This window comes from Phoca vitulina, unplaced genomic scaffold, assembly GCF_004348235.1.
Source record: "Phoca vitulina isolate PV1807 unplaced genomic scaffold, GSC_HSeal_1.0 scaffold63, whole genome shotgun sequence".
NCBI lineage: Eukaryota > Metazoa > Chordata > Mammalia > Carnivora > Phocidae > Phoca > Phoca vitulina.
This window is the reverse complement of record NW_022589766.1, coordinates 4,065,936-4,092,209: the sequence shown is the minus strand read 5'-3', so window position 1 is coordinate 4,092,209 and position 26,274 is coordinate 4,065,936. Positions and strand designations below refer to the sequence as shown.

Below are 26,274 nucleotides of genomic sequence, written 5' to 3'. Positions count from 1 at the left end.
GATCCCATGACCCTGAGATCATGACCTGAGCCAAAATCAAGAGTCGGATACTTAACTGACTGAGCCACCCAGGTGCCCTGTCTTTCCCTACATAGTCTTTTTTTTTTTTTAAAGATTTTATTTATTTATTTATTTGACAGAAAGAGAGAGACAGCGAGAGAGGGAACACAAGCAGGGGGAGTGGGAGAGGGAGAAGCAGGCTTCCTGCAGAGCAGGGATCCCGATGCAGGGCTTGCTCCTAGGACCCTGGGATCATGACCTGAGCCAAAGACAGACACTTAACGGCTGAGCCACCCAGGCGCCCATCCCTACATAGTCTTAAAGGCAAAGAGAGTTTTGCTTATTTTGTGTTAAATACATGGAAGCATATAAAAGTTAAGTGGAGATGTGGTATTGATAAGGCACACAGCTGCAAACAAGTTCTATTTTTCAGTGGTACGTATGGTAATACACTGCAGAGTGAGTAGAATGAAATATTTACACCTTTTTGCAGTTAATATCCTTCTAAGGAAATCTCAACAACTGTGTTATTTAAAGGAAATTGGGTGGGCAATAATATCAGTATATGAAGAGCCTCCTTTATGTATGGGTTTCCGATGTGAATGTTCTGAATAACTTAATTGTGGCATATTGTTTACTTTTGTGCATATTTACTATTAAATCTTAGACTCACTGGTCTTTGGATTTGGTGTATATTGTTCTACCTTACAGAGAAATGTATTAGTATGCCAACTTATTCTTGTACCTTCAGCATATCTGAATTTATAGTCACGGGTCTGATGCTGCCTATGAATATGAGGGCACTCTTCTGTGTCTGAATACATAGCCAGACCCTTAGCATCAAATGTTCTGCCTCATGTTTATTTTGGGAATATTCTCTTAATGGGCATGTTTTGGGATGTGACTTAGTCAGCTAATTTGCTAACATTCAAAAGCCACGAGCTCTCAGCATTATCTTAGCCTTTTAGTATTTTAGTCCAGCAAAAATTTCTGACTCTGATTGGGAAATTAACTATAACATCTTACCAAAAATGATCCAGAAGCATCAAAAGAGAGAGTTCATGCAAAGGGTACAGAGAGATGTTCAAAAGGAAAGTTAACATTAACTTAAGAGTGCACAGTAGAAATGAGGGAGTAAGCATAGAAATGAAGGACCACAAGTGACCTTGGAATAACTGTAGGTTCCTTTCTATAAGGCTAAATAATGTTGATTATAATGCATCTTAGCTTTTATTTTGAAAGATATTTTCTGCAGTTCTTGTCACCAAGTTTTTTTGAAATTCTTTTTCGTTCTTTTAAGATTGAATTTATTTCCTTATTTTCTACTTTGACACAGAAATCCCCTGCAAAGAAGCTGAGCCATGCAATTAGTAAATCTCTGGGGTGCGTACCCACCAGAGAACCCCCGCATCCTGTTTTTCCTGAGCAACCAGAGAAACCACTTGACCTTGCAAATATAGTGTAAGTATACACCTGAATTTGGATGTGGATTATACTGAATTGGAGACCTTGCTGAGTTCTTTTGGATCAAAGCCAACTTCACCTAACATGAACATTTAACCTTCTGGTTTTTACTTTACTTTTGGGGAACTTAGGACTTCAAGATTTCATTTCTTTAAGTCACCATAAATATTTATATGGAAGCCTAGGTCCTGAGCCCTGAAGTAATATAATGTAATATATTATAATAATACTGTAATAAAAGTAATATAAAGCCTTAGTAATATAATGATCTCAAACAGAAACATTAATTAATATATTGAAGAGTAATTATGAACTGGTTTTAGCAAGGTTGCCTTTTTTTGTTTGTTTGTTCTTCCGTAAATCAGTGGTAGAGATCATTTTTTCTCTGCAGCAGTAATGTCTATAATTATTTTTTTTAAATTAGTTCAGGCAACATAGAAATGAAAATCAACTTCATTTGCTTCTTTGAATTGAGAGAAAATTAGGAAAGATAAGATTGTATTCTATAAATAAAACTAGTGTTTTATTTTTACTTTCTTTGAATATTCATGCTAAATGAGAGAAAGCCAGACAGGAACAAAAAAGAGAAGTAGAGAAAGAGGAAGAGTAAGGAGGAGGAGAAACAACGAAGCGTTAAGATTCAGCCTCTAAACTGGATTCTTAACTCTGAATTAAATGGTGGTGTTACATGTCCTCCTGGATAAAGTAGTAGGATTTTTTGTTTTGTTTTGTTTTGTTTTGGGGAGAGGGGCAAGGGCAGAGGGAGAGAGAGAAAGAGAATCTTAAGCAGGCTTCATGTCCAGCAAGGAGCCTAACACAGGACTCAGTCTCACAACCCTGAGATCATGACCTGAGCTGAAATCAAGAGTCAGATGCTTAACCAACTGAGCCACGCAGGCACCCCAAAGTCAGTAGGTTTTTGATCATTAGTCTTTATTGGGTGTTGACAAGTTTTTCTGTTGGAGCAGACATCTATTTTCTTTTACCTCCGTCTAAAACACTTAGGGTTCTTGATCTTTTATTTTCTTTCTCATTCAATAATTTGAAAGACTTTTATTAAAATAATGCATACACATAAATTAGAAATTTAATAATACAGAAAAATATAATAAAATACAGCACATCCTCCCACATTTCCTTGCCTTGTGCTTTGTCTAGGTTTTCGATCTGTGAGATGTCTTTGCATTTGAGTAGTAACTTGTTTCAGAGCCATTTATTGGATGATCCGTCATTCCCCCACTGACCTACAGTGCCACGGTCGTCATAAATGAAGTGTCCAGATATGCGTGGTCTGGTTCTGGGCTCTCCTGTTCCTGTGGTCAAATTGTCTATCCTTATGCCAACATCATACTATTTTAGTTACTGTAAGGGATTAAGTAATGTTTTTAGTAGGAGTGTCTTGTCTATTCTTTGCCTTTTTGCTCTTTCATATAAATTTTAGAATCAGCTTATTGAGTCTCTCATAAAGTTTTGTTTGGATTTTGATCAGAGATTCATTGGATCTAAAAATCAAATTGGGGAGAATTGACATCTTTACAGTATTAAGTCTTCCATGTCATGAATGAGCTGTGTCTTTCTATTTATTTAAATATCACTTTGTGCCTTTCAGTAAAGCTTTATAATTTTCCCTAGAAAGATATTATATATGTTAGATTAATTCTTCCATACTTTTAAAGATTCTTCTGTACAATTTGTTGTTGCTCTTGCAAATGGTGCCTTTTTTTCCCTACAGTTTTTTTGAGATAAAATTTACATGCGATAAAATGCACCCACTTCAAATGTACAATTTAGTGAGTTTTGGCAAATGTATACTGTCATGCAAATGGTATTTTCATTGAGTTATGTTTTTCAACAGTGTATTGCTGGTATGTGGAAATGCAAATTGTTTCTGTATTTTAATCCACTATCTAGTCATCTTGCCTGATGTGCTCATTAATTCTAGTAATTTGTACTGAGATGTTTTTGGATTTCCTATAAATAATTGTATCACTTGCAAATAATGATAGTTTTGTTTTTTCCCTCCCAGTCCTGTACTTTTAGATATTAATCATACCTTTTTTTTTTTTTTTTGGTCTTCGTACGCTGGCTGAACCTCCAGTGCAATATTGAATAGAAATAGTTTGGTAGGCATTCTTCTGTTATTGCTAATCCCAGAGAGACAGCTTTCAGCGTTCATTTAGTGTGTTATTTGATGTAGGTTTTATAGAAACTGTTGATCAGGTAAAAGAGCTTCCTTTGTATGCCTTGTTTGCTAAGAGTGCTTTTTTTGGGTCATGAATGGATGTGGAATTTTATCAGACTTTTCTCCCTTGACATGATCATGGGAGTTTCTTTATTCTATTAATGTAGTGAATTATATGAATTTTTTTTAAACAGCCATACATTCCTGGAATAAACATAAGTTGACTCTCTTTTTAATACACTGCTAGTTTTCATTTGCTAATGTTTTGCCTAGATTTTGCCTATGTTTAAAAGTTAAATGGTCCTGTAATTTCCCTTGTTTTTTTTTTATTTTGTTTTTAGGACAAAGTCTGCCCAGTTTGCTATCTTCAAAAAGTTGAGGAGAATTCTCTCTTTTTATATTTTTTGGAAAGAATTTATTTAAAATTGGAATTATTTGCTCCTTCAGTTTTTGGTGAAATTCACCAATGACGTTATCTCTGCCAAAAGCCTTCTTTGTGGGAAAATTTTGAACTGTGAATTCTATTTTTAAAAACAATTATAAGACTTCGTTTTTATTTCTTTTTGAGTCACTTTAGAACATTTTATATTTGTCAGAATTTGTCAATTTCATTTGAATTTTCAAAGTTATTGGCACAAAGTTCGTAATGTTTGTCTATGGTATGTGTGCTAATGTCCCTTTTAAATTCCCACTCTCGTGTATTTATCATTTTTCTCTCTCTTTGGTTTTTCCTTGAACACATCTTGCCATAGGTTTGTCCAGTCTATTGGACTTTAAGAGGACCAACTTTTGGTTTTGATGATTCTCCTACTGTATGCATTGTATTTTTGAATATTATTTGTTTCCAACCTTATCTTTATTATTTCTTTTGTTACAGTTTCTTTGGGTTTATCTTGCTACTCTCTTTCTAACTTCTTTAAGGATATGATTAGCTTACTCATTTCAGGTCTTTTCCCCCTAATTAATGCTATGAATTTCTCTAAGTTCTCTCTGAGTAGTGTCCAAGTTTTCTTATGTAATTTTTTTGTTTTTCTAAATATTTTCAAAGTTGTGATATGAATTCTTCTTTACGAATACTATACTTTCTTTTTTCTTCTTGTTTTTTTAATTTTCTTTTCTTTTCTTTTTAAGCAATCTCTACATCAGCATGGAGCTTGAACTCACAACCCTAAGATCAAGAGTTGCATACTCTATCAGCTAAGCCAGCCAGGCACCAAGCAGCATACTTTCTTAATATCCAAACATATGAGGATTGTTTAGTTGCCTTTTTGTTATTAATTTTTAGTTTAATTTCATTTTGGTCTAATAAGTGGTCTATACTATTCAATTCTTTCAAATTTGTTTTGACATGCTTATTATATGTAGTATATGATCCAGTTTTTATTATGTTCCTAGTAAGCATGAAAATAATGTTTATTCTATGATTGTTTGGTTTAGAGTTCATCGTGAATGAATGTATGTCAGCTAGGTCAAGTTTGTTAATCCTGTTGCTCTTATCTTCAAAACTATACATATTTCACTAGGAAATTGAAAATTTGTTCTTATCTAGTGAGTCTCTTTATTCCTAATAATTCTGTTTGTTCTCAAGTCTATTTTATTCGCTAAACATCTTTTAGTGTCTTTTGTTTGTATGTGCCTAGTGGAACTTTCCCCATCCTTATACTTTTAACTTTTCTGTATCCTTAAGTGTTCAGTATGCTTCTTGTAAATTGTAAGCTGGGTTTTAAAAATCTAGTCTGACAGCTTGTCTTAACTGGCGAGTTTTGTCCATTTAAATGTATTATTATAATGTTATTATAATTAGTCATAAGTAAAATTGGCTTTCATTATTACAGTTATAAAAGTATTACTACTGTAATAATTGGACTTTTTTCTACTATCTTATTTTGTGCTATTTATAATATTTTTAAAATTCCCCTTTATTTGCATACCCCACTCTGGTCACCCTTTCCTCAGGGGTAATCATTCTGATATGCTCATTGTATATCTTTTTACCAGTATATATTCCTGAAAACTAGGTTGTGTTTTGTACATTCTTTTAAAAAATTTATGTCAGGTGGCACTATGCAGATTTTACCTGTCCGTTCTCCCTGTGTAGCTGCCTTCAGATCTCTGCCTCCACATAAAATGCTGCAGTAAACACCTCAGATGTTTCCCCGATGGACTGGGTAAGAATTTCTTTAAACTGAGGGTACAGTTGTTGGTCGAAAGTTATGTATATCCCAACCAGAGGAAGTGTGTTGGGGAGTCCAGTATTTTAGTACAGACCTGCAGTTAATCTCTCCCGTCTGAATTCAGGCCTCATTCAGCCGCGTCTCCCTGCTGTGGCTGAATTCAGAGACTTTCTGGTCAGTTTCACTAGCGAGTAACCTCTGGTTTTTCACCAGGCCTAGAAAAGAGGAGCCTTTGGCTGTGTGGTTTTGGGTAGTGGACTGAAAGAGATAGGAGGTGTTCTGCTTTTTTAGGTGGACTTTCAACCAATCCTCTTATTTTTAATGCAGCCCCTCTCCCCTCTTTCCGAGGCACCAGGCAGCTCTAATTACTGAGCATTCTTGATCTTGTGGCTTCATTTCCCTTGTTGCAGGAGGACTTAGACCTCAGGTTTCTTCTTCTCTCTATATTGAACCCTACCCATCTCCAGTTTCTGTTAGAAGTTTGGTATGAATTCAGTCTAGGACTGAGAGCTAAGAATTGGAACCTTGAATTTTTCTTATTGATTCTTATCGTTTTATTATATTTGCCTCGGGTCTTTTTTTTTTTTTTTTTTAATAAGACATTGTAGATAAAGTTGTGGTTTCCTGTGTCTTTCCTAATCCCATTACCCTTTCTCTCCCCATAGAGTAGCCCCTAACATTTATTTGGTATTTATTACTCTATACATGTTCTTTTTTTTTTTTTTTTAAGATTTTTTATTTATTTATTTGACAGAGAGAGACACAGCGAGAGGGGGAACACAAGCAGGGGGAGTGGGAGAGGGAGAAGCACTCCCCGCCAAGCAGGGAGCCCGATGTGGGGCTCAATCCCAGGACCCTGGGACCATGACCTGAGCAGAAGGCAGATGCCCAACGACTGAGCCACCCAGGCGCCCCTCTATACATGTTCTTATACTTTTACCAGATGTTCATGCATCCATAAAATAACATATTTTAAAACTTTATATAAATGGTTATGCTCTACATATACTTCTGTAAGTTTATTACTTTATTAAATAGTATGTTTTTGAGATTTATCCAAATCTCAAATGGCATTCCACTGAATGACTATACAATAAATAATCCATTCTCCTATCGATAGACATTGAGGTTGTTTTTAGTTTTTCACTACAACCTACAATGCAGCTATGAGCATTCATATACAGAGAATTTCTCTAAGGTATGAGTGTAGCTGCTGGGTCCTAAGATATGAATATCACATAATCAAGATAGATTAGGTGATAATGCAGTAGAAAATTAACCCCCAAATCTCATGGTTCAACATACGGATGTTTATTTGTCACTCTTGCAAAGTCCCTTGTGGATGGGAAGGACTCTGGAGCAGCTGAACTATAGACAGTGGCTCAGTGGTTTAGGCTGCTTCAAATTTTGGCTCACCATCTTAATGTGAGGCCTCTTTGATCCCTGCAGCAGGGGAAGAGAGCATGTGGGGAGCTCATACCCATCTTCCTGTATTCAAAAGTGACACATGTCATTTCCTTTACAATTCTACCTAACTTCAAGTGTATATAGTCTTCCATATACCTAGGAAGGAGAGGAGAACTAGATACTGGTCAGCTCTAGTAACATATACTACAAGTGTCTTCATCTTCACTAGGTGTTACCAGACTAGGTATTACCTAGAATTCAGATTTTATATTTCAAGTATTTATTAATCTAAATTATTCCCAAGGCAAGAATATAGTCAGGAGGCCACTCAGAAAACAGAATATAGCTTCCTTTTCAGATTCTGATGAAATTTTGAGCAATTAATCCTATTTGGGTTGACTACACAACTTTTTTTTTTTTTTTTAAAGATATTTATTTATTTATTTGACAGAGAGGGACACAGTGAGAGAGGGAACACAAGCAGTGGGAGTGGGAGAGGGAGAAGCAGGCTTCCCGCTGAGCAGGGAGCCCAACGCGGGGCTCGATCCCAGGACCCTGGGACCATGACCTGAGCCGAGGACAGACACTTAACGACTGAGCCACCCAGGCACCCCGACTAGACAACTTTTAAGGTCCCTTTCAACTTTGAGTTTCTCTGTTTTGTAGATTTTTCTTCTATATTCACAGGTCACTGGGTCCCAGATTTGGCTGATGTCAGGGTCACTCAGCTTTAAAAAGTATAGATTACCAAGTCACTTTCATTCTGGGTTAGGTCAGCTAATCATTATTTTGGGGGTGGCCTGGAAATCTATCTTTTGAAAAAGTTTCCTGGTGAATCTGATCAAATTATGGAACCACTTCATTAGAATATAAATGGTTTTAGCTGTATGAACAACAAGCTAATAATTCAGTATTAAGCATCCAAAATACATATAGAATATAACTAAAATATAAATATATGACTAGCAGTTCTTAATTCTTGCTGAGATTTTTTCTTTTTTTAAGATTTTTTTAATTTATTTGACAGAGAGAGAGAGAGCACAAGCAGGGGGGAGCAACAGGCAGAGGGAAAGGCAGGCTCCCCACTGAGCAGAGAGCCCAATGCGGGACTCGATCCCAGGACCTCGGGATCATGACCCAAGCTGAAGGCAGCCGATTAACCAACTGAGCCACCCAGCCGCCCCTGAGATTCTTAATTATCTATTCATTCAGCAGATATTTATTGAGAACCTTCCAGGTACTATGCAAGGTGCAAATGGTATTCACACAGTGCTTGGCTTCTATGCAAATAGGTTTGAGTGAGTGAGGTAGCCAGTTTTATAAAGGGCAGCGTCTGCTGGCTTCCGTAGGGAAGAGTTATAGGGGGCGCTCTAAAGATGAGAAATTTGTGAGGAGTGGGCTGCTGTGCATTTCTAATCTTGATCAAGAAAAGAAGGTCTCTGTTTTGTAGAGATGAAGATGGGTCCTGCTTAAAGTCAGCAAAATATTTCATTTGAATAGGATCATGATTATTTTAATCAGTTTTATTGTATTAATATTAATTATATTTATTTAAAAGGGTTCTTTTTTAGACAAAGAATAGACAGTCGTCTTGCACTTAGTGAGTCTTTACACATTGTAGGTATTACTTTCAGACACCTAAGTTGTTTATATTTGTTTTACTAAATATCAGTAATCCTGGTTCAGATGAACCCTATTTACTGAAGGGGTTAGGATTGGGGATAAAATCCAAGGGACTGGATGACCAACATAGTTAACCTTCCCCTAGGCCACTAATTAAAATTTTTTCAAGTTGTTGCATGCTTATTTGCTCACAACTTTTAAAAGATGGGACATGCTAGAAAGTCTAACCTTTTCAAGCTGAATCTTTCTCAGAGTAGGGAATAAGGTTTCTTACTAAAGTTTTTAATTTAAAGATCAAATTTGTTAATTTTTTCTTTTTTTCTGGCTTCCATTTCATGTTTAACATTAATGTTCTCATCTCAAAATTATAAGAATACGTCTGTCTATAAAAAATTTCTTATTTCTGGATTTTTTTCTTGTTTTGTTGTTGTCAGATATGAGATAGGAATTTAAGGGTTTTTCTTTCTCAAAATGGATAACCATTTGTCCCAACTCCATTATTTTCCTGCTGATTTGTTGCAGTTTTAATTTTGCTTTCCTTTTAGCAATTGATACTCACCTTGATAGTCTGAGAAATAATATAAATCACATATGTGTCTGTATCTGTAAAATAATTCTATATGTCTTTTTTTTTTAAAAGATTTTATTCATTTGACAGAGAGCACAAAGCAGGGGGAGCGGCAGGCAGAGGGAGAGGGAAAAGCAGGCTTCCTGCTGAGCAGGGAGCCCGACGCGGGGCTCGATCCCAGGACCCTGGGACCATGACCTGAGCTGAAGGCAGACGCTTAGCCGACTGAGCCACCCAGGCGCCCCTGTACAAGATGTCTTTACCTTATGGTTTGTCTTTATCTTATTGGCAGGCTAGAAAGGCTTTTGTGAAGAATAACATTTATAGTGAAGCCTAAAAGATGAATAGGGATTAGCCATGTTGGAGGTCAGTGGAGGAACATTCCCAGCAGAGGGGGAGCAGTAGGACAGAGAGCAGAGGCCACCTGAGATTTTGGACATGATACTGAATTTTGAAGGGTTTTATTTTTATTTTTATTTATTTATTTATTTTTTAAAAGATTTTATTTATTTATTTGAGAGAGAGAGAGAGAGAAACAGCATGAGAGGGGAGAGGGTCAGAGGGAGAAGCAGGCTCCCCGCTGAGCCGGGAGCCCGATGCGGAACTCGATCCCAGGACTCCGGGATCATGACCTGAGCCGAAGGCAGTCGCTCAACCAACTGAGCCACCCAGGCGCCCCTTGAAGGGTTTTAGACGGGAGAGAGAGATGTTGAATTTTGCATTTTAACAAATCACTGCCTGCTGTGTAGAAATAGGGAGTGGGGACAAGAGTGAAAAGAGGCCAGCTAAAAGGTTTTTTTTTCAGAGGCCAAGTGAGAGATGATGGTAGTTTGGATTGTCATGGTGGTAATGAGAAGAGTTTGTGAACACAGAAGGAATTTTAGGTTTTACCATTATTGCACTCCTAGAAATAAAATTAAAACCCCAATGGAAATGTGGGACAGGAATTGAAATTAAGTATGAGATAAAGTATATTTTAATGTTAATTGCTTACGTTTCATGTTGACATAGAGATTTTTCCAGATCGTCATAAATTCAAAATTCAAGTGTTGTTATTTATTAGGCCCCCACAGTGTTCCAAGCCCTTTGCTCACCTCTTCTGTATACATCATTTCATTTAACTCTTATGGCAACCTTTGCAGTATAAATATCATTCACCTAAAATGGGTCAGGAAACGGCATTGGTGAGTTTCAGTGACCTGCCCAAGATCACACAGCTCACAATGATGGAGTTGGGACTGGACTCCACACCCAGCCTCTTTCATTGCACCTCACTTTCCTAACAGGCAGACCCAGTAAGAAATTGTTACCATGGAAACATACAGTAATTGAACCATTGTTTGAGCCCTGTGGTTCGTTTTAGAATCAAGAGAGGACATTGAGTATAGCTGTATGTTGGTTGATTGAAATATAGAAGGGAGACAGTGTGGTATGATAGAAGAGAAACTAGACTAAAAATAGAGACATCTGTTTGCTTTACTGTGAAGTGGTGATTAAAACTTAATTATCTCAGGATATTGTTTAAGGTTAATGTATTTGAAAATATTTTTTTTTAAAAAGATTTTATTTATTTGAGAGAGAGAGCATGCACATAGGGAGGGGCAGAAGGAGAGGGGGAGAATCTCAAGCAGACTCCATGCTGAGTGGGGAGCCCGACACAGGGCTCAATCTCACGACCCCAAGATCACGACCTGAGCTGAAACCAAGAGTCGGATGCTTAACCAGACTGAGCCCCCCAGGCGCCCCTGAAAGTACTTAAGAGGTTAGGACGCTATCATACTGTATTCTAAACTTTTAAAGTCTTTTCCTCAGAATTAAGTAAATCATATCACAAAAATGTAACCTCCACAAAGGCTGGGACTCTGTCTTATTCTTCACTGAGTTCCCAGTGCCCAGAATAGTGCCTGGTGCTTGGTGGGCGTTCAGAATGCTTTGAATGAATGAATGACACTAAACCTGATTTATACAAACAGACATCTACCGCATCGCCTCCTCTGACTTTTTATGTTTGTTCCTTTCAGAAAATAGTACAGGTCACGTACCTACATTAAGTCTCCACTAGGTGTCAGGCATATTTCCTTGATTGGTTCATTGTGTTTTGTTTTGTTTTTCTTTTCTGGTGAGTTGAGAATATTAAGTAAACAGGTTTTTCAAATAAACCTCACACAAAACCAATTCACTTATCTTCAACACTAGGAACTTTTCTTACTTATGAGTCTCTGAGAGAAATTAGTTATTTCTTTTGGTCAAAACATTTTTATAAAACTTTCTGGCTGTAGATGTCTGATAGACTTTCTGCTAGTCTAATTCAAGCAATTTGCTGTTGCTTAAGATCTAATTATCTAACCACACAGTCCTTATACCTAATTTCTTTAATTAGTGGTTAATCACCATTACATTTCAGTTTATGGTTATTTATTTCTGAGAGAGGGCAAAACTTCCTGGTGTTGGCTTAGTGTATTTATTCCTCTGAATTTCGTCAGGGGAGAGAATGACCAGTGTCCCGCTGGACACACCTATGATTGATACGTTCTCCTAAACAGGGCTTGGCAAACTACAGCCTGCAGGTAAAGTCTCGCCTGTTGCCTGTCTTTTATGGCCCATGATGACATTTTTAAATGGTCGAAGAGAAAAAAATATTTCATGAAATAGAAAGAGTAATAATATTTTGTGAAAATTACATGAAATTCAAATTTCAGTGTCCATAAATAAATTTTTGTTTGGACAAGCCACACTTAACTCCTTTATGTATTATCTTTGTTTCAGGCTACAGTGGCAAACTTGAATCTTTGTAACTAAGATTGAATGACCCTAAAAACCTAAAATATTTTACAGCATAGGAAATCTAGTCAGTGGTAATGTAATAGCAATGTCTAGTGGCAGATGGGAGCTAACCTTGTGGTGAGCACAGCATAATGTATAGACTTGTCAGATCACTATGTTGTACACCTGAAGCTAACGTGTATCAACTATACTTCAATTTTAAAAAAACAAATGTAGAATATTTACTATCTGGCTCTTTAGAGAAAACGTTTTGCCGAACCCGACTCTTAAGGAAGGTTGATTGATAAAAACTACAAATTTAGGGAACTTTGTGCTTCTTGATATTTTGTTTTTCTGAATGTTCATCATCATCTTTGATGGTTCAGGTGGTTTTTCAACCCAAGGGTGAAGGTTAATTGGTAACTTCTTCTGTTGAAGCACTTGGATAAAGTTTGTTACCTAGAAACCAGACTGCCTTATTGTTTCTTGCCGCTTATGCATATATAAATATATAGCCTGTTTGAACAGCTGAGCCAACCAGTTTTTTCCACACTTTGTGTCAAAACAGAATTAACCTATATAATAAAAAATTCATTATTTAAATTATAGTTATAATTAAATACTTTAATATGGCTCTTATTTGTTCTCTTTTAACTGCTCTTCTATTGAATGCTTAGACCGTCTATGCATTATTTTGATTTGATCAAAACATATCTGTTCTTTTTTTATTTTATTTATTTGAGAGAGCAAGAGAGTGAGCACGAGTGGGGTGAGGGTCGGAGGAAGAAGCAGACTCCCCGCTGAGCAGGGAGCCCAACGTGGGGCTCGATCCTGGGACTCTGGGATCATGACTTGAGCCGAAGGCAGCCACTTAACCATATCTGTCCTTTTTTTTTTTTTCCTTTTCAGCTTTTATTACAAAAAGAAGAGCATGATCCCAGCCCAGTTTTCCAACAAAAGTCACCAACTCAAAGTCTGACTTGGTCAGGGCCTCTCTGGATGGGGAGTGGGCTGGTAGACGTGCAAGGCCCCACTCAGACCACCCACACTTCACCCTCCCCTGCCCTGGGCTGGACCTGACATATGTAGAAGCAGCTCTTGCAGCTGCTCACTGGGCCTCGTTGAAGCGGGTCACCATTGTCTTGTGCAGTGTCTCCTTGTAGGACTTGGTTGAAGTGACCCCATAGGAGCTGCCTCAGGTACCCAAGCCAGAACCCCACACCCGTGTCTGGGCCTCAGTGGGCGTCACAATGCCCTGCTTCTTGCGGCCCAGGCCACTACCCTCCATATCTGTCCTTTTTTAAATTTCAACTTCATAGATTTTTTTTAACTTTAGACAACCATGCTTGAAACATCTCGTGCTTACAATATTTGTGAACCTTTTTGGGTAAAATATGAAAACTCTGCTTGTTTTATTCTTATTCATAATGATTTTAAGTAAATTGGTAGAAATTTGTGAGACGGGGAATAATGTAAGACCATTTGTAAAAACCCTATGAAATTTGTAAGACTCTGTGAAAAAAACAACTACTTGTTGAACAACTACTCTATGAAAAAATAACTATTTGTTTATGTTGTTTAGATATTAAAGCACATTTTTATGATGCTTCTTTTAAAATGATGGATGAGTCTGGATTTAGAGATGGCTTTTGTGACAAGGATGCTTCTGGCTAATTGTCCTGTGCCAAACTGAATGCCTCATTGTTAGCAACTTTTTTTATAAGCCAAATTTGGGTGTTTTCAAAAAGAGTTATTAACTGACTTGAACTGTATTCCCGAGCAAATTGTGGGTGTTACAGAATTTATAATATTGATATGTTGGTCTGGATGAAATCACTGTCTTCCACAACTGTTTACTGAATATGTATTGTGACTGGGGCTCTGTGCTTGGTGCTGAGGATAGAATCTTATTTGAGAAGACTGACAAGATGATACTTTTCTCTTTGATGACTAGATGAATCTGATATTCTAGTCACTTGAAAGGAGTATCAGATTCGTTTTGGGTATCTTGGTCTTTTGAGATTGAACCTATTTGGAAGGTTATAATTTTGAGCTATTTCCAACAGGTAAGTATTATACTTTGACTCTTAGATCATAGCTCATCTGATACTAATTCTGTCGTGCACTTTGCTGTAGTGATTTTGAAAAACCTAGGCAATGGTGACGTAATCTGCTCACCAGTGGGCCAACAGACACCTTTTATTTCAGGTTTATCTAATTTAATCTTTGGAGAAAAGAAAAGCTGCTTTTTGTTCTCCTATTCATATAGCCTGGAATGTGAAGGTTCTTATGGCTCTTAAGGGTCACGACTCATCTGATACTAATTCTGTCTTAACATTTTGCTGGGATGATTTTGAAAACCTAGCACCTGAGGAATACAAGAGATTCTCTTAGATCTTTGAGCTTCTCTTCATCCTGGTTTGGGTGTCATCTCTTTGGCTCTATTTCAGGCTGAAGGTCCCAGATAATTATTCTCTTCCGGGGTTAGGGCGCTTGCTGGCCCTGGAAGTATATCTCTCCAAAAAAGAAAGATGGAGGACAGAGAGCGCTGATACTAAGGGTCATGTGTCGTGTAAGGTAGTCCTAGAAATAGGATAAGGTTTTTGCCCGAACCTCAGTGTGTGTGGTGGAGGGGGGGGGGGGCGCATGCATTCACGAACCACACATGTGAGTATATATGTACCTGTGTATGTGTGTGTGAGAGAGTGATGGTCAGGTGAACAGCACATGTGGTGATTGATTATGATGCAGTAAGGAGAAACAGTATTATTTAATACAATAAAACTCAGGGTTTAATCCTAGGAGGGTAATTATTTACAAGTGACTGTGACTTTGGTCTGCTGAGTTTCACCTCCCCCCTTGAGATTTTTCTCACTCTGTTTACCACTGTCATCAAGCACTATGTTTCTAAACTCTAAATTTAACATGGTCTAAATACCATCCCTTGGTTTTTTTCTCTCTTCATTGTGGTAAAAATACATAACATAAAATTTACCATCTTAACCATTTTTCAAGTATATAGTTCAGTAGTATTAAGTATATTTATATTGTTGTGAAACAGATCTCCAGAACCTTTTCAGCTTGCAAATCTGAGACAACCTATCTATTAAACATCAACTTTCCTTTTACTACAAGCCCATAGTAACCACCATTCTACTTTCATTTTCTATGAATTTGAGTACTTTAGATACCTCATCTAAGTGGAATCATGTATTTTCTTTTTCTTTTTGTGACTGTCTTATTTCATGTAGCATAATGCCCTTAAGTTTCATCCATGTTGTAGCCTGTTTCAGGACTTATTTCGTTGTATGTATATGCCACGTTTTGTTTGTGCATTCCTTGTTGCTTTCACCTTTTGGGCCAATCTGAATAATCTGCTATGAAGATGGATGTACAGACAACTCTTTGAGACCCCGCTTTCAATTCATTGAGATCTGTGCCCAGAGATGGGATCGCTGGATGTTAATGGTAGTTCCACTTTTAGTATCTGAGGAACTTCTGTAGTGTTTTCCATCCCAGCTATACCAGTTTACATTCCTACTAATGATGTCCAAAGGCTCCAATTTCTCTACATTCCCACTAACACTTGTTATTTTCTCTTTTTTCTTATTACTGTTTTATTTAAAATAGTCACCCTAATGAGTGTGAGGTAATATCTCATTGTGGTTTTGATTTGTCTTTTCTTTTTTAAGTAGTTTTATTGAGATATGATTTACCTACCATAAAATTCACCCACTGTGACAGTTAAATAACTCTTAGTAAATTTATATAATTTTGCATCCATCACCATCATCCAGTTTTAAAACATTTCTACCATCCAAAAGAGTTTCCTGCTACCTATTTTTGGTCAATTCCAGCTCCTACTGGTAGCCCCAAGGCAACCACTGATACACTTCCTATTTCTATGACTTTGCCTTTTCTAGCAATTTCATATAAATAGAATAATATAATATGTAGTCTTTTGTTCTCTTTCGTTTGGCATAATATTTTCAAGGCTTATCCATATGGTATCAAGTATCAATAGTTCATTCCTTCTAAATGCTGAAAATATCCCATTATATGAATATACCACATTTTATTTATCCCTCAGCAGTTGATGGACATATGGTTCATTTCCAGTTTTTACCTATTATGAATAATGCTGCTATGAACATTTGTGTCTCTGTGCAGACATTTTTTTTTTTAAACGAGTTTGTTGTTTTAAAGATTTTATTTATTTGAGAGAGAGAAAGAGCATGAGCAGGGGGAGGGGCAGAAGGAGAGAGAGAATCTTAAGCAGACTCCATCCTTAGGGCAGAGCCTGATGTGGGGCTCAATCTCAGGACCCCGAAATCGAGACCTGAGCCAAAACCAAGAGTCAAACCTGAACCAGCTGAGCCACCAGGCGTCCCATGAGGATGTTTTTATTTCTCTAGGATGGATACTTAGGAGTAGAATTGCTGGGGCATGCAGAAAGTCTATGTTTAACTTTTTAAGAAACCGCCAAACTGTTTTTGAAAGTGACTATACCCTGTTACATTCCTGCCAACAACACGTGAGAGTTCCAATTTCTTCACATTCCCACCAGCACTTCATTTATTGTCATTTTTTGGATTTTTGACATCCTAGTTTGTGAGTAGTGGTATCTAATTGTGGTTTTAGTTTGCATTTCCCCAGTGACTGATGATGTTGAGCACCTTTTCATGTATTTATAAACTGTTCATGTATCTTCTTTGATACAATTTTCTGTTTAAGATCTTCTGCCTGTTTAAGTAGTCTTTTTGTTTTTTAATAGTTTTATATTTACAGAAACGCTGTAAAGATTGGGCAGGGAGTTCCCATATTCCCTGCACTCAGTTTCCCCTGTTGTTAACATCTTACAAATGAACCAGTATTGATATTAGTATTAACTGAACTCCATAGTTTATTGAGGTTTCATTAATTTTTTTCCTGATGTCTTTTTTCAGTTGCAGTTCCCATCCAAGATACCCCATTACATTTATTCCTCATGCCTCCTTGGGCTCCTCTGGACCCTGACAGTTTTTTTGGCCCACTTTATAATTGAGTTATCTTACTGAGTTTTAAGAGTTCTTCATATATTTTGGTCATAAGTTCTTTATCAAATACATGATTTGAAAATAATTTTTACAGTCTGTGTCTTTTCATTTTCTTAATGATCTTTTGAAGAAAAAGTTTTTAATTTTGAGGAAGCCCAATTTGGCAGGTTTTTTTTCTTTTAAGGATTATGCTTTTGATGTCATATATAAGAAATCTTTAACAATGGATCGTGGATCACTGCATCAAAAACCAATTGATGTATTGTATGGTGACTAACATAACATAATAAAATTAAAAAAATAAAAATAAAAAAAAGAAGAAATCTTTGCCTGGGGCGCCTGGGTGGCGCAGTGGGTGAAGCGTCTGCCTTTGGCTCAGGTCATGATTCCAGGGTCCTGGGATTGAGCCCCGCATCGGGCTCCCTGCTTCTCCCTCTCCCTCTGCCTCTCTCCCTGCTCGTGCGCTCTCTTTCTCTTGTCAAATAAATAAGTAAAATCTTTGAACAAAAAAAATCTTTGCCTGACCCAGGGTCACAAAAATTTTCTCCTATGTGTTCCTCAGAAATTTTAGTTTTAACCCTTGCATTTTAGTCTATAATCCATTTTTGTGTTACTTTTGAACTAATTATGATTGCTTTAAAAATCCTTGAAAAGTAATCATTCTTAATAGTGAGAAATCAAGCTCTTCTTTGAGCTTTATTTCTTCCCAAGCCAAACCTAGGTTATACCTATAATGGAATTTCATGCAGACATTGAGCCTCAGAATTATATTTCATTGAGTGGAATTTCTTTTTTTTTTTTTTAAGTTTAATTTTTTTTAGTAATTTCTATACTCAATGTGGGGCTTGAAATCACGACCCTGAGATCAAGAGTCATATGCTCTTCCGACTGAGCCAGCCAGGGTCTCCTTGAGTGGAATTTCTTAATAGATAGAATGTGTATACTGTGATCTGGTTGCAATTTAGAATAATCTGAATATTTCTTAGCATCTTTATAGGTCTTTATATTGCCCACTTTTGATTAGTACCTGAGTTTAGCACCTACTAAATTAGCCCTTTTCATTTTTCTTAAACCTCAAATCTATCTACATATTTCTGACAAATTAATCTTCTTGAATCACTGCCTTTATCATATTACTTCCCTGTTTAAAAGTCTGCAAAACTCCATTGCCTGTGGAATTAAGGAGGCACTCCTCATGTTGGAATTCAAGACCCTGTGTAATCAGGACCCACCCCACTCTTTGAATCTTATCTTCTTCTGCTAAATTTATGTAGTATAAAGCCTGTGCTTCAGCCAAACCTACCTCCTTCCCACCCTTTAAAACTTTGTATCTCTTCCTGCCCCTCTGAGCTGACTCATGAACTTCCCAAGCCAACTACTCCCTTTCCTGAATGCCCTTTTTTGCCTCTTTCAGGTTTTTCCTCTTTTGTATATCCATGAGCCAAGCTTAATTCTATTGTATCCACAAAATCTTTGAACCCTGAAGCAGCTAACTCATATGGATCTCTTCTTTCCTTCCCTAAATTCCTTTAACTCTTGGTTTATCAGTCATCCGGACACCCAAAGTGCTGTTCTCTTCTTTAAGGATTTTTTGAGTACGTATTAGACCTGGATTTCTTTAAGATTGTAAGCACCTCCTTTGCACCTTCAACTTCTTAAGGGATGTCCTTTGTGTATGTCATTTGTGCCTGGTACATTCCAGGTGTTTGTGGGACTAAACTTCACTGACTTGTTACGCTTCTAGAGTATGGAGCACAGTTGTAAATTCTCAGTGAATTAGGTTAAATTTGGTAAGTTACTTGTAGCCCCTCTCTTCAGGGTCGCATCTTGGGAGCTTGCTTATTGATTGTATATGACTTTGCTGATCTTACTGAAGCTTTGGAAGGCAATCAAGGAAAGGCTACTCAGATTATAAAAATCTGTATTTTTTTGTGAGCTTTTGGAGAGAAGATCTTGTTTTAATATTCAAAATAATCCTAGAGGTCAAGATAAGGACAAAATAAGGCATCTTCTCCTTTGGTAAAGTAACCTTTCTCTTTTGTCTTACTTTTTCCCTTTTGGATAATGTTAATGGATCATCTTGAGGTTAAAGCTGGGTACCTTGCCTCCCAAGTGTGAATTTAAGGAAATATTCTATTAAATTGTATTGAATGATTTTCCTCCTTGGTTTTTCACTTTTTTAATGGAATTCTTTTTGGAACTTAAGTGACTTCTTTTTTCTCTTTAGTCATTTCTTTCCAGCTGTCACCACCTCATGTTTAATTCTGTGTAAGTCCAGCTGTTATTTTTCACTTGTTTCCTGTGTCCAGTTTATTACAAGAAAAACATTCTTGTTATGAGCTGCTCCATAGAGTTTCTTGAGATGAATATTTAACATCTTCATTTTAAGAAATTAATTAAACTGCCATTGATATTATCTGTGTGAATTTAGACCTTTGGAGAGCTTAAAAGTCGAGAAGTGGTATAATATAGTGGGATAAAAATCTTGCTGCCAGATTGGACATGGAGTATGAGAGAAAGAGAGGTCAATTTGGCCTAAATAACTGAAAAAATAGAGTTGGAGATACCTACAGGTGAGACACGTTTGGGTAGAATTAGATCTCCATTTTGGACAGGTTCAATTTATTTTGACAGCCAAATAGAGATGTCAGATGGCACCCCAGCTAGCTGATTTTTAAAAATTCTTTTTTTCTAATATGCTGAGTTAAGGCAATTATTTATTTATTTATATATATTTTTAAGTTTATTTATTTATAATCTCTACATCCAATGTGGGGCTCAAACTCATCACCCAGAAATCAAGAGTCGCAAGCTCTTCCGACTAAGCCAGCCAGGCGCCCCTAAGGCAATTTTTAAAATTTCCACACACATGAGACTTTTTGGGAGTATTCCTTGATGCTTTCTGATATTATTGAGTTTTGGTCACAGGTGGTATTCTGTATGATATTGATTCTTTGGTAGAGTTGAGATATCTTTTAGGGTTAAGTATCTGAACAATTTTTCTAAACATCCTGTGTTTGTTTTAAAAGATTCTCAGATTACTGAGTGTAGTGTTCCCAGTATTCCCATTAGATCAAGTTTGTTAATTATATGTGTAAAAAAGATTAAATTTAATTTTAAAAATAAAAATGCATTAAGTGACTATAGATGGAAATGCCAGCTGGCTGAATATTATGGGAGAAGCTTGTGGTAAATTTTCCATTAAGATCATTAGGTACAGAGGAATTCTTTCTTAGCAATTTGGACAGAAATGACCATGATGTAGTCTGGAGAACTGTGTGATGACTCAGAGAACCTTTAGTGATGACAAAGACACTGATGTCAAAGATGCATTCAAAGAGTTTGAATAGGGGCACCTGGGTGGCTCAGTCGGTTAAGCGTCCAACTCTTAATCTCAGCTCAGGTCTTGACCTCAGGGTCATGAGTTTGAGCCCCATGTTGGGCTCCATGCTGGACATGGAACCTACTTAAAAACAAAAACCAAAAAAACCCCAAAGAGTTTGGATGAAATTGATTCATGAAAGTGAAATAAAGTTATATTTCTAAATTAGTGTGATCTTAAATGTTAAGTAGCAATGGAAGGAAGGAGAGAAATAGGATTAAGTCGAAGTACAAGTAGCAACAAACTTTTGATATATTTTTTCTTTTTAAAAAATAGGGGAAATGGGGTGCCTGGGTGGCTCAGTGGGTTAAGCATCTGCCTTCGGCTCCGGTCATGGTCCCAGGGTCCTGGGATCTGGTCCCACATTAGGCTCCCTGCTGAGCAGGGAGCCTCTTTCTCCCTCTCCCTCTGCTGCTGCGTGCTCTCTCTCTCTTTCTCTCTCTCTCTCTCCCTCTGTCAAATAAATAAAATCTTAAAAAAAAAAAAATAGGGGAAGTGACCCCAAATATAAGATGATCTTTCCTAAGAAAGAATCTCCAAAAACTAATTTGAACATGTAAACCTTAAATGAATCAAGTCAAATGCCTTGTTGGTGTGGATACAGTGGAATAAGTTACAAATGAAACAATACTGGTGGATCTAAAAATTTAACATCTTCAAAATGAAAAATGCCCTAGACTCCTTCTAACACACACTCCTGCCTACGGGAGCATTCTTCAACTTCTTGTGATTGTGTCCATTTGTCATTTTCCCCAACCTTTGTAATGGGGGCAGAGGAGAAATTGGGACAGTGAAGACCTTGAGAGAAGAATCTGTAAGAGTATGGTTGTCAGCCGTACTTCTCCTCTAGGCATTTCGACAGACAAAACAGGGGCACCAGGGGTGGTGCTCTTAGCAGTCAGAGAGATCAGATAGATAGTAATTCAAAAGCCTTCATGATCTGTTGCTCAGTCCTTGCAGTAGAAACCTGGCTTAGAAACTTTTTCTCAAAGCCAAATAATTTCATATATGAATTAGGGATTTCTGTGTAATTAGAATAATGGATAATTGATGAATATCTGTGAGCCTTTGAACATACTCATACAGGTTGAAATTGGGAAATACATATCCTGCAACTTGGTTCTTTTGGAAGATTGTTTTGGCAATTTTATTTTTCTCCTATTTCCATATGAACTTAGGATCAGTGTGTTTTATAAAAAAGGCATCTATGATTTTGATAGGGATTGAAATGAATCTGTAGATCCATTTGGGGATTTTTGCCATCTTCACACTATTATGTCTTCCAGTCCATGAACATGAAATGTTTTCCCATTTTTTTTTAGATCTTCTTTAATTTCCTTCAATGATACTTTATAGTTTTCAGTGTACAAGTCTTCCATTTCTTTGATTAAATTTTTTCCTGAGAATTTTATTCTTTTTGATGCTGTTGTAAATGTAATTGTTTTCTTAATTTCATTTTTAGGTTGTCCGTTGCTAGTAGATAGAAATGCAAGTGATTTTTTGTATTGGCCTTTTGCCATGTGACTTTATTGAACTTATTAGCTTTAATAGTTTTGGGGGGATTTGCTTGTGTGTTGGTGGATTTTTTTTTTTTAAGGCTGACCCCTGTTTTTTGGTGGATTCTTTAGGGTTTTCTGTATATGAGATCATGTCATCTACAAATAGAGGTAGTTTTACTTCTTCCTTTATAATTTGGATATATTTTCTTTTTCTTGCCTAATTGTTGTGATATACCTTCACTATGGAATGATAATTTGGCTGGATTTAGAATCTAGCCAAAAGATGTTTTCCCTTCATTCTTTGAAGATATCATTCCTCTTTGATTTTGTAACCTCTATTATCTTGTAATCTGATAACAATCTGATTCTCCTTCCTTTCTATTGACTTTCTCATGTTTTACTAGTAACTTTTAGGGTTTTCTTTGTAACATTGGTAATATAAAGTTTTACTATAATCCATCTGGCTATGAGCTCTTTTCTTTTTAGTTTATTTCTATTTAATTTAATTTGTTTTAATACTCAGAGGATTCTTATTCTCTAAAGGCTCGTATCTTTCATCAGTTCTAAAAAATCGTTCATTCTCTTTGGTCTCTGGAACTCTGAGATACAGACCTTAAGACTGGAATTAGCTCTTACATTTGTTTAAAAAAAAAAAAAAAGTACCATCACTCTTTTGCTGGATTCAGTCTGGTATTCAGCCTGTCTTTGGAGTTGTTTTTTTTTAATCTCAATAATGACGATTTTCATTTTTAAAATCTCATATTTCTTATTTTTGAGGGTGTTATGGATACTATTCTATCCCTTAGGTGGCTAAGGATATTATATATACTGATTTTAAAGACTTTTATAGATGCTCTGTTTTCTCTGATTTTACGGGCAGGGTTGGGGGAGGTTTGGTGTTGATTAAGTTCTTCTAGCTTCCTCAGAGGTGGGCAGCCGTCCTTGGGTGGGGGTCATGGCAGCTTAGCACAGCCCCTGTTCACCACAATGCCACCTTGTTTATTTTCTTCCTTGGGGGGGGGTTCTTCATTTTTCTTTTTTTAGGTTTAAAGAGAGTTTTCCTTTTTTCGTTTTGTTTCTAGCTATGCATGCATCTATTTATTTTTATATCTTTAAATCGTTTTTCTTTGGTGCAGGAGGGTAAGCTCTCAGCATGTGCTCAGTCTGCCACCTTGAACCAGAGGTCTCCCCACTACTTTTTAGCAGATTTATAATTCACTGTCGTAGCACTGTCTTCAAAGGGCTCTGTGTGGCCTTTCCAGCAGAGACTTTGATACACATTTAATGAATGGTGTGTGGTTCTTTATTCCCCTTGCAAACTCCCTAATGTATTAGGACATTTCAAATTACTTTTAGATTCTTTTGGCCCAGAAATTAAATACCAAGACTGCTCTAGCAGGCATCACTGGCCGGATGCATTTAGCCGTTTCTTCATATGAGAAGTGTTGCTGTTTTCGCATGCTCAGGTGAGCTCCTGAGCCCGCTGTTTCATCATCATTACACCTCCCTGTTAGCTACCCTTGGAATTCCTTGTCTGGATATATTTCTCTAGTTAAAATTCATGTGAGCTCTTCATGAATTTGCACTTTTAGGCTTAGTGAACGCATTGTTTCAAGTAGGTTAGAACTGTAAGTAGAATCATAAAATTTCATTCTTGAACTGGTATTTGTTGAGCACCCACTCTGTGCCAGTCATGGTGTTAGGTTGTTAGGTATGCAGTGTGAACTCAGGGGTGCAACAGACGCGGTGGGCCCTGCTCTCCGGAAGTTGACAGCCTCTTAAGTGAGACCAATCAAGAAGTCAATGCTAATTACATGTAACTGCAAACTGGTAAGTCCTATAAAGGAAAAGAACAGGATACTCTGCATGAGTAGAGCAGACACTTCTAATTTAAATTTTGTAATAAGGAAAGGGATTTTCAAACTTTTTGAAAAGCAGCAGCGGAATATTTTGTTTATGACATTTTATATGGAGTGGACGTGGAGCTGCTTTACTGACATGAAGTTCAGGTCTAATCCTCCTCTTGCTCTCCTCCATGGTTACTGAGGCATCTCGTGGAATCCTTTGATGCTCAGGGAGTGCATGTGGAGGCCACTGTTCTAGAACCAACCCCTTCATTTCACAGACCAGTTAGCTGAGGCACAGAGGGCTTCATTGTCCAGCATCATGTAGATCACTCAGTCTGCTGAGTACCAGAATCAGAACAAGAACCCACCTCTCCCAAATGTGTGTTCATTTCACTGCCCACTGCTCTGGTGCCCCTTTGATGTGTTTTATTATAAAATTAAGGTATTTCAGTCTCTGCTATGCTGTAGTTCTTTTTTACCCCTTAAATTATTTTTACCCATTGTTGTTCACATTGCACTTCACATTCTGTGCTCTGCTCCCCTTTGTATATCCTCAGAGTTTGTAGCCTTGGAAGATATCCCACTGCTATTTTGTTTTTATTTTATTTCTGACATGTCATAGAAATCAACTCTTTCATTTTCTGCCAAGAATTCAAACACACACATCCGTTTTATTCTTTAGGCTTTTAAAATTTATTTCAAAGTGTTTATATTAACCCGGTAGCATTCTGATTTGTTGGGTTGTTTTTTCTTGCCTCTTCGTTTATCTTGGCAAACGGAAGAATTCTCTGCCAGGCACTTCAGTTGTTAGTCTAGGTTTCATTTTGACTTCCTCCTGTTTTTAGTGTAATACTTCTGTATCTTGTACTGTTTTTGTTTTGGTTTTGTTTTACTGTGGCAAAAAAGTTCAGGGCCTTGGTAACATTTTTGCCTGGACACTTAGGAAGCATAAGGAAGTGGTGAAAATTAAGACGGCCTAGGACCTGAGGCTTAGAGTCTGGGCAGTGAGTGCAGAAAGGAAGGTGTTTGTCCTGATTTGGGAGCCTGGTAGGGAATCAATGGTTTGGAGCAGAATGGCACGTGAGAGCTGTACTTAGGAAAGTAATTTTAGCTGTGCGAAATCTGATGAGTAACCATCAAAAGTTGTCTGGACCCTGGCGGACTAACAGAAAGCCGTTCCGATGTTATTTACGTTCTGCCTGCCAAGGGCTGCCGTGTGGTGATGCCAGTGGACTTGCAGACCAGGCGCAGGTAGATGGAACGGCTCTGGAGGAAAGGAAAGAGATTAGAGGGCACAGGATGACTCAGAGCGTCCGGGACATTCTCATCCTGTGGATGCCCCGCTGGAGGTGTCCCTGGAAGCCCATTTGGCAGCTCACACTGTACCCCTTCTGTCACAGCTGCCCTCTGACGAGCTGCCCTTAGGAAGCAGGGAGCTCTTGACATCCAAGGAGGAGGTAGACACCGTTGTCTGTTTTTTTCACTCTGTGTTCCCATTAACTCCTTTGACAAAACAAATAACCAAGCCTTTACTAGTTCTCCCTTCCTCCCAATCCTACCTACCTGGACTGCTTGGCAGATACAGTCCAGCAAGCTGCTTTCCTCTCAAGCCTTAGGCAGTTAGGGGAGGAGGTAGGGGGATGCTCCGTAACGGCCCCCTCAGAATGGAATTGCTGACTGCATGAATTGGGTCAGTGATTCGCAGCAGAACTTGGATTCCCCTGCAAGACGTGTGTTTCATGTTTATGCGTCCAAGGAGTGGTACCTCCTCTGTGTGTTACATCTGCCTTTCTGTCATTGGCTGCACTCGACTGCTTGACGGGCTTGCTGCAGAGTGAGGACGCGTGTTTGCCTTCTAGGGAATTGTTCTCTCGTACCTGCTCTCCCCAAAATGCTCCGTGGGATAAACTACCTTGTGGAGAAGATTCTTCGCCATGTGATTATTCTGTTTCCTTAGAGACAACAGCAGTGTAACGCACTAGGTGCCAAGTCCATAGAGAAAGAAGAGGTATTTGCTACAGAACGTAAAGGTTTGATAGCTTTTCCTTGCCTTTATGTTTTTGCTGTTTGAGCTGCTGGGCTGATGATGATGATCATGTTTATTTTTGGCAGGATGCAAGAGCCTCTGGAACTTCCCAGGCATTTATTATAAAAAGGGGAAGCCCACTGCATCTTGTCCTGTCTAGTTCATGGTAAAAATACCTGAGAATCAGCTGTCTTCTCTAAGAATGTATCTGTTTCCATTTTTGAACACAGATTTCATAATGACCATACAAGCAAATCAGGAAATGACATTGTTGCATCATGCAGTGACCTCTCTATGAACAGA

The 26,274-nt window shown here is 37.6% G+C and overlaps 1 protein-coding gene across 6 annotated transcripts in view; it reads left to right on the top strand.

Moving 5' to 3' along the window:
• DTNB (dystrobrevin beta) overlaps window positions 1-26,274 on the top strand; it is a 256,526-nt gene that overhangs the window by 142,078 nt on the left and 88,174 nt on the right. For all 6 annotated transcript variants that reach the window (XM_032391617.1, XM_032391613.1, XM_032391615.1 and 3 more), the window contains one exon: window positions 1,337-1,461. In XM_032391617.1, the coding sequence (XP_032247508.1) occupies window positions 1,337-1,461 (125 nt within the window). The remainder of the gene's footprint in view (window positions 1-1,336; window positions 1,462-26,274) is intronic.